This window comes from Spermophilus citellus (assembly GCF_964194105.1).
Source record: "Spermophilus citellus genome assembly, chromosome: 1".
Lineage (NCBI taxonomy): Eukaryota > Metazoa > Chordata > Mammalia > Rodentia > Sciuridae > Spermophilus > Spermophilus citellus.
Genome location: NC_138182.1, coordinates 152396786 through 152416227, shown reverse-complemented (window position 1 = coordinate 152416227; position 19442 = coordinate 152396786). Strand labels below are relative to the sequence as shown.

Below are 19442 nucleotides of genomic sequence, written 5' to 3'. Positions count from 1 at the left end.
ATTTTATATACACTGAATATGGAAAAGCCCTCTTATAGAAATTATCCCTTTGAAGTGCATTGAATTCTGAAAGGAGAGAAACCCCATGAATGTACTAAATATGAGAACCCCTTTAATAATAGAGGATGCCCCACAGTACACAAAATAGTTCATGTTGTGGAGATAACCTGCAAGTAAACTGCATGTGACAGAGCCCACAGAGGAAGTGAGAACTCATTCAGAGAGTTCCCATCAGGGACTGGGGCACTGTTCAGTGTTCAACAAGTAGAGCATTTGTCTAGCATGCACTAGATCCTGGGTTCTATCCCCAGCACCTAGGGAAGAAAAAACAATTACCATCAAAAAGCCAGGGAGGATGAGGGGAGGGAGTATGTGAAAATCTTTGGCCAGAAGCCAGAATAAATAAGAAACCTCTCACATTGGGGAGAAATTCTAAAATGCAGTCAACATGAAAATACTTTTACTAAGAAGTCATTCTAACTTTAAGTCACAGAATTTAGAATGGGGAAAACCTTACAAAAAACATGTTTTAAAGTGTCTACAGGAGGCTGAAGCAGGAAGATTTCAAGTTCAAGGTCAGCCTTGGCAACTTAGTGAGACCGTGTCTCAAAATAAAAAATTAAAGGGCTGGGGATGTAGCTCAATGACAAAGTGCTCCAATATCAGGGGAAGAAAAAACTAGAAATCAAAACTCAGTACATCAGAGAATTTATATTGGAAGAAACAGTTGAGGAAAACTTCATTTGGAGATCAGAGCTCATTTACTCTAAAAATATAGGAAAACAAAACCCTATTAAAGCACTAATGTTGAAAAGGCTTTTACCAAGAAAACATCACACATGAGGTTGCCCACACAGGAAAGAAGTCCTACAAAATGAATTTTGACAGCAATAAATGAAACTTCATAATTCACACTATGGAACACCCCAGGAACACAACAAAAGTAAGGAAGGAGAATCTGTACACCTGAAATGTTATTCTGAAGAGAAGCCCTGTTAATTTCAGAACGCAGAATCACTTAGTCCCAAGGTCAAAACTCATGGTGCATCAGAGAGTCTGCATGAAGTGTTCTTCAGTGTCGACAAATTAGTTCCAGACATTAAATACTAGAGAATCCATGGTAAACCAAAGTCAACTTAATACATTTAAATTCTACCCCCGGGGGAAACAAAGTTCCATAACTGAAACCCAGCTGTTTTAAAGAGTATCAGAAACTAAACTCCCATGTGTCTTGTACTCCAAGCATCTTCCTCCCCACGCCTCATGCTCACCTTTCCAAAACGACCTCCCAGAAAATATTGGGAAAGAAACATGTTTGTGTTCATCCTATGTTATGTGCTTGGAATCAGTCCTCACCCTAGAGACAACTCGTCATTGGTCCCAACGGGGACCTCCTGAACACAACCCCACACAGCCATCAGAGGGCAGCAAATACCATCCTGTTCCTCACACCACTAATCCACAGAAGTGCATTGGAATTTCTTAAGGTTGGGCAATTTAAGGGAGTGTACATGGGAAAAGATCCCACGGGAAAGTGTGCACCAATTTCTTGGCTCACTTTGGTGTCTGCCACAGCTCCATCTCTGCTCACAGGGCTCTCTCCCCAGGGTTTGTCCCTCTATAGGAGCAGAGTATTACTGGAGCCCAAGTTACTCAGGTCGGAGTACAGACCCATAGGTGTCCTCTCATTGGAGACTGCTCCCCCTTAACTCCAACCCCGGAGTTCATCCTGGGATTGACAGGATCTTACGCAATGCCCACTCCTCAGGTTAGGGTGGTTGTTTGAGGAATGGAAACTCACCCTGGGGCTTAATCATGATCTCCGAACTTCAAACCAGAGAGTGAGTTTAGTCCCTCTCTAGAGGTAGAATTCTGTCAGTGACTATTTCCTACCTTGCGTAGAAAGTCTGATCTGCAGGAAGGAAATATGAAGCCAACATACATAGAAAAGCAGAGCTCAAATGTAAAGTGAGGTTCCAGTTCTTTCTTAAGGCCAGCCCATCTATGCTGGGTATGGGCTTCATAAACTCTGCCTCTGATTGTTCACTGTGGACCCAGACTCTACAGCTCCCACTAGGAAGCAGGGAACAGAGGACAAGAGAGAGCAGCCAGCCCCATTCACACACCACCCTGCTACTTGGGGTCCTCTGCGTTCTCGCCCTTGGGTGGGGCGGCCGCAGCGGAGGTTGCCTTGAGGCTCCGCTTCCGCTTCTGCACGTTCTGCTCTGGATGGAACAGGATGACATAGGTCTTGGGCACGTAGAGCATGCCGAGGGACACCGATGCACTCAGGCTCAAGGACACAGTCAGTGTAGTGGTCTGGATGTAGATCTAAGCCATGGAGGAGGGAATGAGATGGGAATCAGGCCTGTTCTCTCCCAACTCCTCTCCCTTCCAACACCTGTTTCCACCTCGACTGGAGGTGAATGACAATGAGTGCTTAGGACAGGATGGCAGCAGAAGCACAGACCAGTGGCATTAAGAAGTTGGCAGGCAGAGTGTGGCTCTGGTGTAGCAGGAAGGAAGGTGAGTGACCAGGCTGTGTGGGTTGTTAAGACTAGAGACACACTTGGGAAAATGGTCCCTATGCCTAAAAAGGGCTTGAGTATGTTAATGAAGGAAACAGCATGTTCCAAATATGTAAATGAATGAATAAATAGGGCATACAGAAAGGATCAAATGGACAAGTAGATGGGTAACACAAGTGAACAAAGGTTCTACTATATTTATGAATCAATCATTAAGGAAATGGACCATTAGATTGTGTTAAGTGGTATAAAGAGTATGAAGAAACTGAATAAAAAAGAAGTTAGGAAGAATGTAGTTAAGAAGAGGTGTTAACAAGTGCTGGCGAGGATGTGGGGAAAAGGGTACACTTGCTCATTGTTGGTGGGACTGCAAATTGGTGCAGCCAATTTGGAAAGCAGTATGGAGATTTCTTGGAAAGCTGGGAATGGAACCACCATTTGACCCAGCTATTCCCCTTCTCGGTCTATTCCCTAAAGACCTAAAAAGAGCATGCTACAGGGACACTGCTACATTGATGTTCATAGCAGCACAATTCACAATAGCAAGACTGTGGAACCAACCTAGATGCCCTTCAATAGATGAATGGATAAAAAAAAATGTGGCATCTATACACAATGGAGTATTACTCTGCATTAAAAAATGACAAAATCATAGAATTTGGAGGGAAATGGATGGCATTAGAGCAGATTATGCTAAGTGAAGCCAGCCAATCCCTAAAAAACAAATGCCAAATGTCTTCTTTGATATAAGGAGAGTAACTAAGAACAGAGTAGGGACGAAGAGCATGAGAAGAAGATTAACATTAAACAGGGATAAGAGGTAGGAGGGAAAGCGAGAGGGAAGGGAAATTGCATGGAAATGGAAGGAGACCCTCATGGTTATACAAAATTACATACAAGAGGAAGTGAGGGGAAAGGGAAAAATAATACAAGGGGGAGAAATGAATTACAGTAGAGGGGGTAGAGAGAGAAGAGGGGAGGGGAGGGGAGGGGAGGGGAGGCGGGATAGTAGAGGATAGGAAAGGCAGCAGAATACAACAGACACTAGTATGGCAATATGTAAATCAATGGAAGTGTAACTGATGTGATTCTGCAATCTGTATACGGGGTAAAAATGGGAGTTCATAACCAACTTGAATCAAAATGTGAAATATGATATGTCAAGAACTATGTAATGTTTTGAACATACAACAATAAAAAAAGAAGAGGTGTTAGAAGAATGGATGAACAAATGAACAAAGCAAGAGAGGGATGGCTGAATGAACAAGTACAGGGGTATTTTAAAAACTAATGAGTAAATATTTAAGTACATGAATGAATCAACCAAGTAATCATTCAAATCATGAAACATCCAGATGGGTGGCCCAACTCTTGGCACAGTCAAGCCCTTCAATTGACAGGAAACGAGCCTGATTACCTTTTCAGCTGACTGGGCAGTGCCAAAGAAGATAGGCACAAAAGCCAGCCAGATGATGCAGGTGGTGTACATGGTGAAGCCAATGGGCTTGGCCTCATTGAAGGTCTCAGGCACACCGCGAGCCTTGATGGCATACACAGTGCACGTGACCATGAGCAGGAGGCTGTAGCCCAGGCAGCCGATGAGAGACAGATCCGACATGTCACACTTGAGCACCCCTCTGGCCTGCTCCGGGTCCACCGTCCGCTGTTCCTCGTAGTCAATAATGCTGTGTGGGGGCTGGGCCCCCAGCCATGCTATCACACCCACCACCTGTGGAAGCCAACACCGGGTCAGGGACACCCCTCTATTAGACACACCTGCCCCAGTCCCCACCCTAGGTCTTAGGCAGGTTAGGATTCCTTTGAAGCTCCTGACTACTGAGTAGATGCTTAGGCACAAGAAAACCACCATGAAGAAGAGAGAGTAGTCCAGGAGGGGACATACCAAAAGAAGGGCTATATGAGGGTATGTGTTGGGTAAGGGGCAACGTGACATTCTCTAACCATTATCAATGCCATTTACTTGAGTTCCTTCAAAGTACTAAACATATCATCTTTCTCAGCCTCAGTTTCTCCATTTACAGAATGGACATCATAATCTGTTGTTAGGACACAGTGCCATCTTAGAGGGGGAGCAGCTGGTGCAGGTGTCACCAATTAGGGCCAGGCCCAAAAGAGGTATTCTTTCCTCACAAGTCCCACATAGGCATTATCTCCATTCCACAGATGTAAAAATACTAGCTTGACCACATCTAGCAACAGGATAAACTTAATTCCTGAGGACCCACTTTCTTATCCAAATCCAGAGAACTATTGGACAAAATATCATGAAATTATGTATGAATGCATACCTCAAAATACGGGCTCATCACAGGCAAGAGAAACAAATGGAGAATGGTAAGAAGGTGAGCTGATGCTGAAGTGCCTTGGATAGCATCAGAGTCAGAACAAGGAATTTCAATTCCATGTTGTCAGGAGGCATGACCTTGAGCCAATGGCTGCTAAGGGGCAGAAGCTAAGATGCTGCATAAAGGTGAGACCCTGGGGAGGCTGTGCATATGTTCATGCAGGCTGTTCACTACACAAGAGTGCCTGATCAGATGGGCAGGTGGGGCTGAAACCTAGCTAACACTCCAATGTCATGCTGTGCATCCCAGGAGAAGGGACACTTTCTAATAATTTGTCCACTCAGAAGGAACACCTTTCTGTGATTATCTCAATGGCAGCAACTCCATAAACAAGGGGCTAATAAAAGCCATATCCTGTCCAGGAAAGCAACGTGGATATTCCTCTTAGAACATGGCTTTTGGGGGGGGTGGTAGGGATCACATCAGAAACCCAAGGCTGGTGATGCACAGGAATTGCAACCAGAACATACCCTTACCAGGTTTGCAATCCATATAATTCATAACAAATCTTCACCCTGTACTTACTTATAAGGATGTCCTACAAAATAATAGAAAATAAGCAATGGATAGGAACAGGTAAGTCACAGAAGAGGAAATTCCAAAGGCCCAGTGTACTAGGAATTAGGTATAGGCAAATTAAAGGAACAATTAGATACTATTTTACATTCATCATATTGGTAGAAATGCCTAGTGAAGCTGAAGGAGTGGCTCTTTTAAAAGATCTGTTGTTTCTAGAAATGGGGATGTAATGTGGGGAGTCCAAAGAGGTGAAACTAGGCAAATGATCCTGGGGTCTGGGGGAACACTGAATGTAGTGTAAGCATCTCTATCCTGTGGATGAGGGGAATCATGGACTGAGGAGGGGAAGCTCCAGGTGTGTGATCTGGAAGAAGACAGACGCACCCTCAAGGCATGGAGAATTACATTAATCAAGGCCATGGGTGGAAATGAACATGATATATGCAGAGCTGGGTAGGGAGAAGGGATCCCCTGCAGTAGAGAATATGTCATGTCAAAACAAGCTGAGTGAAGTAACACAGAGCCTGGCTGGGTCTGCCATGTCGCACCTGGTCCACCTCCCCAAGCCACATGCCTCTGCTCAGGAAGTATCCAAGGCTTTCCAGATGATAAGAGTCATGCCCAGTGCTGCAATATAACTGTCTTAGGGAAAAACCCCATGGGAACTCCATTTTTAATGCTCATTACATCATGAAATACCAGCCATTTAATGGAATTAAATGTTTTGCTCCACAGTAAAACACTGGTCCCTGGGCCTCTCTTTTCTATCACCCCAGTGAACTGAGCAGAAGTAACTGCCTTTAGGAAACAGAGTCTTTGTTTCAGGAAAATCAGTCATGTATGTTTTTACCCTATTTTCATAATGTGAGCCAAACTCTGGAAGAGCACATTCAATTTATCAAAATCATGGCATTGTTATTCAGTAAAAGAGCTGGATGCTCAGCCTCCTCACCTTACTGACCCATTTTTTCTTCCAAGACTGAGCAGTAAAATGAGTTGTTTTCATTTAGAATACTCAAGAGTAGGGCTCTACCCCTTGTGGTTTTTAACTATTTAATTACTTTTCTTTTTGTACTGGGGATTTAATCCAGGGGTGCTTTACCAGTGAGCTCCAGCCCTGGTCCCTTTCGATTTTTTATTTTGAGACATGATCTCACTAAGTTGCTTAGGACCTCACTAAGTTGCCGAGTCTAGCCTTGAATTTGCGATCCTCCGGTCTCAGCCTCCCAACTCTCTGGGATTATGGGCACGCCGTCACTCCGCCCAGCTTTTTATTTGTTTTTGGAACTGGAGCCAAAGGAAAAGAATGATTCTAGAAACACCATTTCTCTGATTTTTTTTTTTAAGGTTAAGGACAGACCCCAGCCCAACCCCCAGTGCATCCTCCCTGTCACAGGGGTGAAGGCCTGAGGACCCACCTGCAGGGAGGTGAGGCTGAAGGTGATGAGGAGCTGCGAGGTGGGGCTGATGAAAGGCGGGGGTGTGACCGAGCGCTTCCCTTGCTCAAAGATCCGGTAGATGCGGTTGGTCTTGGTGAGCAAGGCGGAGTAGCTGAGAGTGGTGCCCAGGCCCAGGAAGAGCCTGCGGGCGGCACAGACGGCGTCCCCCGGCTCTGCCACCATGAGGAAGGTGATGGCATAGATGAGGAAGATACCGGTGAGGAGCACGTAGCTGAGCTCGCGGCCAGAAGCGCGGACGATGGGGGTGTTGTTGTGCCGCACAAAGGTGGCCACCACCGTGGTGGTGGCCATGATCCCCAGCACGGCCAGGAGGAGGGGCGGGGCAGCCCAGGGGGAGGACCAGGTCAGGCGCACCACGGGCGTCGGGCGGCAGCCGGTGTGATTGGGCGTGGGCCTCATGTCCCCGGGACAGGCCTCACAGGTGAACTCATCCACCTGGAAGCGGTACCCATCGCAGGCCTCGCAGTGCCAACAACAGGGTACACCCTTCACCATCTTTTTACGCTCACCGGGCACACAGGGGAGGCTGCATTGGGAAATGGGAACCTCGCGTGGGTCGCCTGACCACTGCAGGGCTTCCACCTGGATAGATGAAACAGGCCAGTGACCTCTACTGCCAGGAATTAAGGGCCCATCACCTACCCCCAGACCTTGGTCTGTGCCACTTACGTCCAGCCTGAGGACCTCTGCCCATTGGCCCACAGCCTGGTACCCGCCACTGCTGGCACTGCCATTTGTTGCCTGATACTGGAAGATGTCGTATCGCCCGGGCGCATCTCCATTCTCATTGAACATCACTGGGGTTCCGGCGCTGCCTGGAGAGAGAAGCTGTCATCCTTAGCTGTTCCAGCCCATGAAATTCCGCCTCCTGGCGAGTCCTTGAGGGCCGGCCAGGATGAAGAAAGAGCTTCACAAGCTCCTGAGAAGATGCACTACAACACTAATCAAGGAAATTCACATTAAAACCACCACAAGGAGTTTGGGGCATAGCTCAGTGGTAGACTGCTTGCCCAGCACGTTCAAGGCTCTGTGTTGGATCCCAAGCAGCACAAAAACACATGATGCCATTTCATGTCCATTAGGATGGCTACTACTAAGAAACAGAAAATAACAAGTGTTAGTAAGGATGTGTAGAAAGTGGAACCCTTGTGCACTTTTGATGGGAATGAAAAATGGTGCAGTCACTATGGAAAACAGTATGGTAATTCTTCAAAAAATTAAAAATAGAATTAGCATGTGATCCAGCAATTTCATTCCTGGTTATGTACCCCAGAAATGCAAAGCAGGGAATCGAAGAGCTATTTGTCCATCCATGTTCACAGCAGCCCTATCCACGATATCCAAAAAGTGGAAGAAATCCAATGTCTGGAGATGAGTGAACTGGATACACGAAACAGATCTATACATACAATGGAATATTATTCATCCTGAAAAGGAAGGACATTGGATACATGCTTCAACAGGGATGATACCTGAGAACATTATGCTAAATGAAGCCAAATGCAAAAATACATTTGTGATTCCACTGACATGAGGTAGCTACTGTAGTCAAATTCAGAAACAAAATAGAACAGTGATTGTGGGGGTAGAGAACAGGCAATGAGGAGCTGTTGTTTAACAGGTATGGAGTTTCACTTTTGCAAGTTGAAAAGGGTTCTTGGAGATGGAGGGTGACTATGGTTGCCAACAATGTGATATATTTTGTTACTAAACTGTACATTTAAAAATGATGAAGGCAGTAAATTTTATTATATGTATTTTACCATAATCTAAAAAGAAAAGAAAAAGTGTGGCTATCTGGACTGATGGATGACTTGTACAAAGTCTGAGTAACACCATGAAATTGGTCCCAATGTGAACAATCAGCTTTACTTCTTTCAGAAGCTTGTTCTACCAGCTTGTAGAGCTGGTCTGGAGGAAAATGAAGTTGAATTCCTTAGCGAGGAGCATGGCAAGATGGTCAGTAAATATTTGGTGGAGGAACAGAGTTTTTGATTTTATGAAGGACAGTAATTGAACAGAAGTATCTTTCTACCTGTAGACCACACACAGCTTGAGTCCATTGGGGTCTATTCACAGTCATTATTTGGAGCCCTGAACATGTGACAAGCCTTCTGCTGGTTCCAGGGGACATGTCAGACTCATTCCTTATGCTCAAGCAGCTCAGAGCCTAGCTGGGGCAGCATAAGGCCCAGGACACAGAAAGCCTCTAAGCTCTGTGTAATTGAGGGGAAAGTTGTGCACGACCCAACTGAGAGTTCCCAGCAGAACACATGATAAATTCTCCAACATCTGAATTTTGCAAATTGGGGCAGAGGGTGCTGAAGCCTGGGGAAGGAGAATGGTTAACAAATGGGGACCAGAACTTGGTTCAAGTCTCTAGTCTCCTCAGTCCTCCACTCTACCATTCTGCCTCTTCCATCCCCTCCATCCTGAGTTGTCCCCAACCCTGAAGAGAACTTCATCTCAGCTGGCTTCCTTCACTATTGAAGGGCTTGGGCTCCCACTCACCATTAAAGCGGACAGCTCGAATATACTGTAGCAGTGTCCGGCCATCAGTGGGTTCCATTGCTGGGCACAGGCCTATATGCCCAGGGCACAGCGCCTGGTGCATGCTGTGGAGGGCGTGGGCAATGGCGTACACGGCATCAATCACAAACTGCACCTTCCCCTCCTGCTCGTAGGCAGAGTCCTGGCCGATGCGTTCTTCACCTGTCCTAGGGATGCCCAGAGGAAGTGTGCCTGACCCCCATGCACCAACCCTGGCCTCCCACCTTCTTCCTCATCACCCTCCCAGTCCTGCCTGGGCAGCTCTCACCTGTGCATTTGCGGGTGGTATCATCTGACTGGCTACCTGAACTGGTCAGTTTGCAGTTAAAATTTTCTTCCCAGAACTCAGCAAACCAGATATTCCTGCGGTTGTTCTCCAAGGAGCGAGTCATAAAGTATTGGTCAAATCCTAAGAGTGAGGAAAAAAGAAAGGAGAACGGTGACCACTGAACCAGTCATGGTTCTCCTGTGTCCCTTTACCACTTGCTCACTTTGCATCCAGGAGTGACCATGTGACCAAGTTCTAGACTGTGAATTCAAAACCCCCGGAGCTTCCAGGGTAGAATTTGCATACTGATACAAACTCAGAGCCTCACCTCTTGAAAGATTTTATCCCTGCCCCTTCTTTCTAGGTTAGGATGATGCTGTGAATATGTAATGGGTGGAGCTTCAGCATCTATATTGTGAATATGAATTCAAAAGCACAAAGACATAAAGTAACCACAGAGGAGGGTGTAATGGAAAGGTAAACAGAGCCCAGGGTTTTGAGAACACTATTGACTCATGCGTTACATCTGAAATCACTATTTTCAGATTTCTTGTGATGAAATGCCTTTCTTGCTAAAACCACTCTCAGTCCAATTTGTCACTTGCAACTAACTGCATGCTAGGTAAAAGAAAGGGTGTGAAGATGTACACTTTCAAAAATTTAGTAGCCTCTGGAAAGCAGGGCTCATCCTTCATCAGAGTCTGGGTTTTCATAATATAGCCTTAAAGCACATCATTGAGACATCTTCAATTCATACTTTGGGGAAATAAGCAACCTTGTTGTAAAGTGAACCATCCCTGCTGGATTCATCCAAATATTCACAGACGGGATGTGAGGGGGTGTGGCGGCAGGCCTCATCACTGTGATCAACAGGACAGTACATTCCGAATCCTCACCACCCCTCAATTTAGAATATCTGGTAAAACCAAAAGTACATACACCAAATTAAAAAAAAAAGCACAATTCTTTACCCTGTACAAAGAGTGGTATGTTCCTTTCCTCCTACACCATCTCATTCAAACACTGCTTAGAAGGATATAGTCACAGAATCTCAGAATCACAGGATCTGGGAATCCTAACGGGATCTGATTATGGAACCTACTATATAGATTTGAGTAATGAGTGTCACCGAGAAGGGATGATGGGGAGGACACAGCATCCCTGGACTCACCGTCAATGGAGGCCCTTTTGGGCAGGATAGTGATAGCCCCCACAGCCACATCCTCTAGGTTCAGAATGGGTGCGATCTTGGATCCCCAGCTGTCTGAGCCAACCCACAAGAAGTGCCCAGTCAGGTTGGCCTGGCGTGCTGCCTCCAGGACCCTCCTGGTAGAAACAGAGCTGGGGGTGAGCGAGGGCCCAGCACCCCTGTCCATCTTAACCCTTGTCACGTTCCCTTCTCTCTGTCCTGCTCCACGTCACTCACTGGGCCCTTGTTTAATCAGTGAAAATAGGGTGCAAGGTACTCAGGATACTTCCCCTGGGCTTCCCACACTGCCCACTGGCTCTGCACCTTATAATCCACTTCACACTGGCCCCAGAGGGTGCTATGGTTTGGGTATGGTTTGAATGTATCCCCAGAGACTTCATGTGTTAGAAGCTTGGTCCCCAGTGTGGCAAAGTTGGGATGTGGTGGGAACTTTTAGAGGGGGCCTAGTTCAAAATCACTGGATTATTAGGGGCTTCACCCTCAGGAGGAATTGAGACACTGGTTAATTTTTGAGAGTGGTTATTAGAAAAGAGTGATCCTGGCTCCTCCCCTCTGTTTGGCTTCCTATCTCATCATGTAACCCCCCCCCTCTCTCTCAGCCATCTGCCAAAATGTTATGCAGCACAGGGGACCCTCACCAGAGCTGGTACCATGCTGTTTGTACTTTAAGCCTCCAAAACTGTGCTAACTGGACCTCTTTTCTTTACAAATTTTCCAGGAGAAAATCAAGGCCAGACAGAAGCTAATCCCCTCCACTAATGCTTCCACCAATATCACCTCCAGCCTCCTAGGCTGAAGGAAGACTCCCCTGCTGGCACTGGACCATGCAGGTTTCAGGGTCTGGTCTGTGATTTCTTGCCCCCAGGGCTCTGTCCCTGATAGCTCATTTTCTGTATTTAGGTCTGTCTGCAAGTTCTCTCTCCCATGGTGAATGGTAAAAACAGACATATTTTTCTAGTTTCCCGGAAGGTGAAGCTTTGCACATCTCCACCCAGACCAAGCCTCATTCATCTCTGGGGACACCAGACTCAGAGATGATAGCAGAAAAAGCATGGAGAGGGTTGGATATAAAATGAAAGGGAAGGGAGGGAGGGCCTGAGTGGCAGGGGATGAATAAGAACAAGGGGCAGGACCCTCAGGAGGGGTCCTGAAAAACAGTGATGCATGTGCCACCCATCCCACCTGATGTCATCCTCATTGGCAAAGATGATGATCCCTCGTGCGTTGGGTGTCTCCATGAGTCTCCTGATCACCTTGTTGAATTCTCCTGGCTTTGGTTCCCTGGGAATCTTGATGGACTGGGCAATACAGACCCCCCCTGGGTGTCGGGGATGCCAAAGTCAGCTCTTACCCCACCCACCCACACACCCACCTGGCTACCTCTGCATATGACTGTGTATGTGGCATACACAGCACCCAGGGGCCTGGCTGAGGGGTCTGGAGGGGTGAAATCTCGCCTGGGCCCTACCTGGCAGATCAGGACAAGGACACCTACCCACCTGGAGTGCCCTCCAGGGTAACCACAGCCAAGTCCCCACCAGAGACCCAGTGCCCCATCTGATGGCCCTTGGCTCAGCCCTCTATAGACATCCTGATGCCTGAGACCTCCCTGCCCCCAGCTCACCAGCCTCCCTGGAAATCTGCACAAAGGCCTCAACACCGCTCTCGCCATAGTTGCCTTCAGAGGCCAAAGTAGACACATAGTTCCATCCCAGTGCCCGCACAATGTCCACCATAGCCTGGGCCTGGTAGGAGTCGGGTGGCACCACTCGGGAGAAGAAGTCAAAGCGTGTGGAGTCGCTGAGCTCTGGCGCCGTGGAGGCATAGCTTATCTGGGGTATCTGGAGGCAGGAAGGACAGCTGCGCTGTGGATGAAGGTCAGTAACCCTAGGGAGGGAGGGTAATGGGGACTCAGGACATGCATGGGACACAGTTTGGGAAGGGCTCTGGAGGCCAGTGGGGACACTGGTGGCATAGGGAAAGTTTGGGGTAGGGAGCTGAGGTCCACCAAGAGAGGCCAGAAGGTATGGGGCAAGGGCTAAATTTTGTGACTGGACCTGATGCAATATGAAAGGTAAGAGGGCTCAGAGATTTGAGCAGGACCCCACAGACAGTTGTGCAGGCTCTGTCCTCAACATGGATATGGGAGCCAGGTGAATTGGAGGCTGAAATCCAACCTGCAACCAATCCAGGTGCTGCACACAGCTGCACCTGCCTGGGGAAAGGGGCATCCTTGTCGGCCACAGAGGAAAGCATTTTTTAAAATTCCCACAAAGGGGTGGTCTGTGCAGGTGGCAGTCACAGGAGGGTCAGAACAGACAGGGGCTGGAGGGGGCTGTTTGATTCAACTGTGTCCAGCCTAACAGAGGGCTCATTTGAAACTGGGCTTTATCTGAGTGCATTAGAGCGATTAATAGCAGGGATTATAGGGCCAGCTGAGCCCATTCAGGAGGGGCAAGAGTATGGGACCTGGGGAGCAAGTATGAAAGGAGCTGGGAGCCAGGAGGCAGACAGCTGCGGAAATAAGGAGAAGAGAGTGGCTGACTGAAAGTGAGGAGCCAGACCACATTTAAAAAAAAAAAAATGCACTCAGGAGAGTGAGGGAACAAGAAAAAAAGACACACCTGGGAAGGGCGGGAACAAGACAGAGTTGTGTGAAGGTCAGGAAGGAGGAGGTTCTGGATGGAAGGGCTGTTGAAAGTAGGACAGAAGGTGTGGGGTGGGAAGACAGTATAGGAAGGGGAAATGGAGAGTGAGGATGAGAACAGACAGGGAAAGAGGGAAGGACGGGGCAGGAAGGAAGGGAAGGAGAGAGATAGAGGGAGTGAGAACAGATTTGGGAGGGACAAGGAGATAGAAAAATAAGAAGAAAGACAGAGGAATCAGAGAAATGGGGCAGAGAGAGGCCCCCTGGGAACTCCTCAATACTACCTTCAGGACAATGTTCCCATGCAGATTGAACCCTCTTCTGGAAGTTAATTTCAAATGCCTGAGACCATGGTATGTGGCTTTGGAATAAGCTCAAAATACCTCATCATATCTTTTAAACCAGAATTGCAAAACAGTCTCTGGTCCACGGTTACAATTTTTTAAATTTTATTTTTAATTTTATTTATTTATTTATTCGTGAACTTCAAGCAAGCAGAGAGGGTGTCTGAAAATAGGAAGTTGCTGCCCAACCTCAGTCTTGGGCTGAGCTGGCAGCAGAGGGCCCTAGGCACAGCCAGTCCTGCTTCTCTCAACTACAGCCCCCACATAGCCCCTGAAGGTCCTGGAGTTTGAGATCTCTTCACTTGACCTAGAAGGGAAGGGGATGGGGGACTAGAGCACCAGCAGGTACAGTGGCCCACACCTATAATCCCAGGTACTCAGGAGGCTGAAGCAGAAGGCTCAAAAGTTGGAGGCCAGCTGGGCAACTCTGGGAGACCTCATCTCACAATAAAATAAAAGGGCTGGGGATGTAGCTCAGTGGTAGAGTGTTTGCCTTGTATACATGAGGACTTGAGTTCCATCCCCAATGCCACAAAAAGAAAGAAAGAGGGGAAGGAAGGAAAAAAAGGAAATGGAAAAGAAAAGAAACCAGAGCACCAGGCAGGGTTGGGGATAGCCACAAAGGTCCACAGGGGCACAGGGGGAAAAAAAAAATCCTGGGTAGCCAGACCACTTCTCCATGTGGAAGAGAAGGTGTGTCTGTATGCTCTACATCAAAACTGCCATCCAAAGTGGTGGTGGGGGTGATTTAATGTAAGCAAATGACAAGAGTCCCAGCATGGTAGAAACAGACACTCCCTTGGACAGAACCAAAAACTCTCAAGATACATAAGTCTCCTCCTCTAGGCAGGTAGAAGCAAACCTTCCTTCCTCCCCTCACAGAAACATGGAAGGACAAAGCCCTCCTCCCTGCACAGATCCCTAGTAAAACCATCCCATAATCCCCAGAGAATGACTACTAAAGAAAGCCCCCAAATTCTGATGCCAAAGGCCCCCAGATCCCTGATTTCTATGGCCCCAATCTCTGTCCCCCAGAACTACAAGGAACATACTGCCCCTTTGCAGAGGACAGTTCCCCAAAGATGACAATGCAGGGCCAGTCCAGGCCCACATGGCCTAGCATGGAAGGGCACTGCAGATAAACAGTCATAGGCTCCTTGAAAGAGGATTAAAGGCAGACTTTTGAAATCAAATTTAAATAATGATCAAACAAGAGGAGAAAGGTGCTAGATCTTTCAGGCCTATCCATCCCTCTGGATAGCTAAGGGCTATGTCCCAGTTGCTCCTCTGCAAGAAGGGCAAACACAAAGCTCCCCATTACCAGAGCGCTCCAATAGGCCCAGAAGGCAGGAATACCTTCCACGGATGTGCAGGGTGTGCACAAAATACGGACTGTGAAGCAAGTGGGGACTGAAGTCCAGCTGCCCTCATCTAGCCAATTTGACCCAAAGCAGCAGGCTGCATCCTCTGGAGGAAGGGGCATTCTTGTTAGTCCTTAATTCACACAAAGGAGCTGGAGGGAATGTGTGATCTGATGCTGGCCTGGGCTGTCCCAAAAGCCAGTGTTTCTTTGAAACAGCTTTTGAATCTGTGTGAACTAGAATGATTAAAGCAGAGAATCCTTCAGAAAGAAGTAAGGAAAGAAAGGCATCAGCCACCCCAAAGGTGAGAATGAGAGACAGAGGCTGGGAACAGAACTGGTCCCGTAGCCCTCACCGCAAACAGGCGCAGGACATTGGCAACCATGATAGAGACCGAGCTTGCCGAAGCGCCCACGACCGCCACCACTCGCTCCGGGGGCGCAGCTCGCAGCGGAGGGACGCCCCCAGGGCAGCGCACGCTCGCCTCCTCGCCGTCGCCACGGCCTTGGATCAGCGCCTGCACGAAGCTCAGCGCCTGCTCCAGCGCGTACGTGTCCCGAGAGCAGGTATCCAGCAACCGCGCGCCCAGGCGCACGCCGGGCAGCAGCTCCGGGTCAGCGTTCACGCGGTCCAGCGCATACAGCATGGCTTCGAGCCGATGTACGCCCTGCTCCTTCTTCAGCTGACCGCAAGCCCTGCCGGCTGCGCCCCTCGCGTGCACAGGAAACAGGCCACCTAGAGTGAGCCCGCCTGCCAGGCGCACCGAGCCCGCTGCGCGCGCCAGGCCCGCCTGCGCCAGCCACGCCAGCGGCGGCAGCAGCGCCAGCAGCAGTGACTCCCCAGCGCTCCAGGGCCGCGCCATTGGCTCAGGGACTGTGGGAGAAAAGACTGAAGAGAGTACACGTTCGCACAGAAGAAAGCTTAGAGACCTGGAAGAAGAACACACCCAGGGTCCGGGAAAAGGGAGGGAGCCCCGGGCCCTACACAGAGGAAAGGCGCACAAGGGATCTTGTCTGAGCCAGTTGGGCAATCAACTCAGCCAGTCTTCCCAGTTCTCCTCCTTGCCTCCACCCAGGTTATGAACCCTCTTGCCCAAACACTGTCGTCACCCCTCCAATTCTGCCCCTGCCCGACATCCCCTCTTGTTCGGGATTCCTCCCCAGTATTACACCCAGGACCCCTCTGTAGCCACTCTCACCTGCACCAGCAGCTGTCGGTTCAGGACAAGTCTGTGACAGATGCCCAGAGCCCTCAGCGAGAGAGGATTTAAGGATTCCGGGGAAGGATGGGAAACCACCCTGAGGGCGAGGGCAGAGACCCCTCCTGAGCATGGGGGATGGTGGAACCCGCTCTTTCCACATTTCTCCCTCCCTCGCTGACTCCCTGGGTTTGTTTCTTTTCTGTTTGCTTGTCTTGGAGTTTCACGGACTCCAGACTCTGTCTCTGGCACACATTTTCCCTTTCCCCTCCCTTTCCCTCCCCTCTTTTCCCCTTCCCTCTCCTCCTCTCCTCTTCTCTCCTCCCTGTCTCAGTATCTCTTTGTTCCTGACTCTGGCTTGCTGTCTTTCTCCAAAATCTCTCTTCTTTCTGCCTCCCTGCGTCTCTCTCTGTCGATTTTTCTTGCCCCCTTTCTGTCTCTCGCTCTTTCCTGGCCATCAGTCTTTTTAAATTTCCGCTGCTAAGGGTTTCCCCTGGCTTTCTCCTGGCAAGACCTTGCTGCAAAGCCCATGAGTGAGGGTGACAGGGTCAGAGGTTGAGTGAGCCAGCAGATGGACTGGAACAAAGGAGAAGAAAGCTCTGGTAGGCAGGAATGAATCAAGCCCCAGCAGATCCTGAACATTAGCAAACATACAACAGCCCTGCTTGTTGTTGTATGTATGAAGAGACATTTCGCATCAGCCCCATTTTGCGGATGAGGAAGTAGAGTGCTCAAAGGGAGTATGTCAGCATCCAGATTTGCATCCAGAATGATGCAAAACTACCAGCCCACACTGCCTTTTAAGGATGAAAGGGTCAAGACTGTGTTTATACCCTACAGCTCCCATAGGGTCTCTTATACCCAAGGATGGACCACTGTGGAGTTCCTGTGGTCACTTGCAAAGGTTTCCTGGGCTCTGGGGTCTGAAGCACTGACCCTGGAGCTGACTCACACTGTGTAAGGTTGTCTGTACTTGACTTTCCCCATCTCAGAGGGCCAAGATGAGGGAGCTTGGTCAAAATATACTTTACCATCATACCCGTCTGAGGATGGGATTTGGCTCTCTGATGCTGAAAGAGCAAATAGTGTCTTGGAGACAGGTGGTGAGCCTGTCCAGCTGCAGAGATTAGCAAGCTTGTGGACGGGGACCTGAGCCGGCTTGGGTTTCATTAAACAGGGTGGATTAGAGTGGCCATGAGGATTTGGGCATGGCTGGCAGAGGAAGCAAGCAGGAAACATCCCCCTGCTTTCTTCCCCTCTCACACCCACAGGCCCTGGTATTCTCTGTCCCCAGAACTATCCAGTCATCTTTCTGGTGGAAGCTGGGAGTCAGGAGGCTGGGGTCCACCTCAGCTTCTACCCTTGCTTTTTCAAGTTGGGAAGGATGGGACATTAGGTGATGCTAGGTCAGAGCTTGAAGTTGCAAAAAAAGTGTACAAACTGGGCCTTTGAGGCACATGGTCTCACATGACCCCTTACTGCCCTTTTCTGCTTAGGAGGGGTCAGAGAGCTGACACCACAGGGCAGGGTCCTGATTCACATGATCACAGCATCTTCTGGCTCCTGAGTGGAAGATAGACTGTTGAGAAGTAGAATCTAAAGATAGAGGACCCTCAGGAGGGCCTCACAGTGTGGCAGGGGACAGGAGTGCCTGTGACCAGGCCCTGGAGGTGTGAAAGAATTGACTTTGAGCATGAGAGAGGAAGGCCTAACCCGGGGAGTACCAGGAAGAGGGTCTAGTGGGTCAGATGAGGGCAGAAGTCAAGAATTTAGGCTCAGACACAGGAAAGCTGAGAATTGCATTCTAGATTTGATGGGGAGGCTAAGTCCACTGATAGATTTATGACTCTGGAATCCAGGGAAGAGGCCAGAGCAGCAGATAAAGATGAAGTGGCACCAATGATAGTGGGATATTTAAAGTGAGACCGATTAACTCACTTGGTCAGAGAATATGGACAGAGGGTGAGAGTGGAGCCCCAGGACCCTTAACTCAACATTAGGGAGCTGAGCAGAGGAGAGGAGGCAGCCAAGGAAGAAGAGGAGGGGCAGGAAGGTGGGTGGCACAGAGAAACAATAATCAGTTCAGCCCCATGCAGAAGCAGAAGGTCATGGTCCACCTCCACAGACAACAGGTAAAGAGGTGTGGCAGTTCCCCCAAGGCCACACAGCTCAGATAACCTGAGGTTAAAAAAAAATCAACAACAGGCAGGGCTGGGATTGTGGCTCAGCAGTAGAACACTTGCCTAGCATGCTCGGGGCCCTGGGTTTGATCATCAGCACCACATAAAAATAAATGAATGAAATAAAGGTATTGGGTCCAACTGCAACTAAAAAAAAAAGATAAATAAATATATTAAAAAATCAACAACCTTACTTCTGAGTTGATGACTTCAACTCCATATTCATTGACGAATACAGATAAAGCGAAAGGTCCAGGACTATAACTTCAATGTGCTTTACATTTCCGATCCCAGAGCTTCAAATTTTCAACAATTTTTGTGATCAGAACATTTGAAATTTACTCTCAACAAATTTAAATATAGAATACTCAATTATTAGCTACAGACACAATTCTATACAATTGATCTAAAAAAAAATCAGACTTATTCCTCTTCCCTAACCAAGCCTTTGTACATTTCGACTATCTTTGTTCACTTTTACCCACCCCCATCCCTTTCCCTAAGAAAATAATAAAAATTCTATACAATAAATAAAATTCTATTACATGCAAAAAAAAAAAAAGAAAAAGAAAAGAAAAAAGTAAAGAGCAGCTAGAATTGCAAGGATTGAAAAAAAAAAGGCTAAGAGTCTGGATGAAAGGTTCTTCCCAGACTCCTCCTACCCGTACCTCCTCAGAACTGTACCTGGAGAACCAGTGGCTTCCCCAGCCTACCTCCAGTGGGGGAGAATGCCCTGTGGGAACACCCAATCCAGGCCACAGAGCCACCTAACAGTATTCTTGTGCAGTTGTTTGGACTCAGTGAAGGACCA

At 48.2% G+C, this 19442-nt stretch overlaps 1 protein-coding gene across 1 annotated transcript; it reads right to left on the bottom strand.

Moving 5' to 3' along the window:
• Positions 1–2133: 2133 nt before the first annotated feature.
• On the bottom strand, positions 2134–16115 carry GRM6 (glutamate metabotropic receptor 6; the record flags this gene model as incomplete). Its single annotated transcript, XM_081304831.1, has 10 exons — positions 2134–2331; positions 3946–4257; positions 6832–7455; positions 7543–7684; positions 9381–9585; positions 9692–9832; positions 10863–11017; positions 12084–12219; positions 12526–12742; positions 15609–16115. 10 exons carry the CDS (start codon positions 16113–16115, stop codon positions 2134–2136), a joined length of 2637 nt encoding a protein of 878 aa, XP_081160957.1.
• Between the last annotated feature and the right edge of the window lie 3327 nt (positions 16116–19442).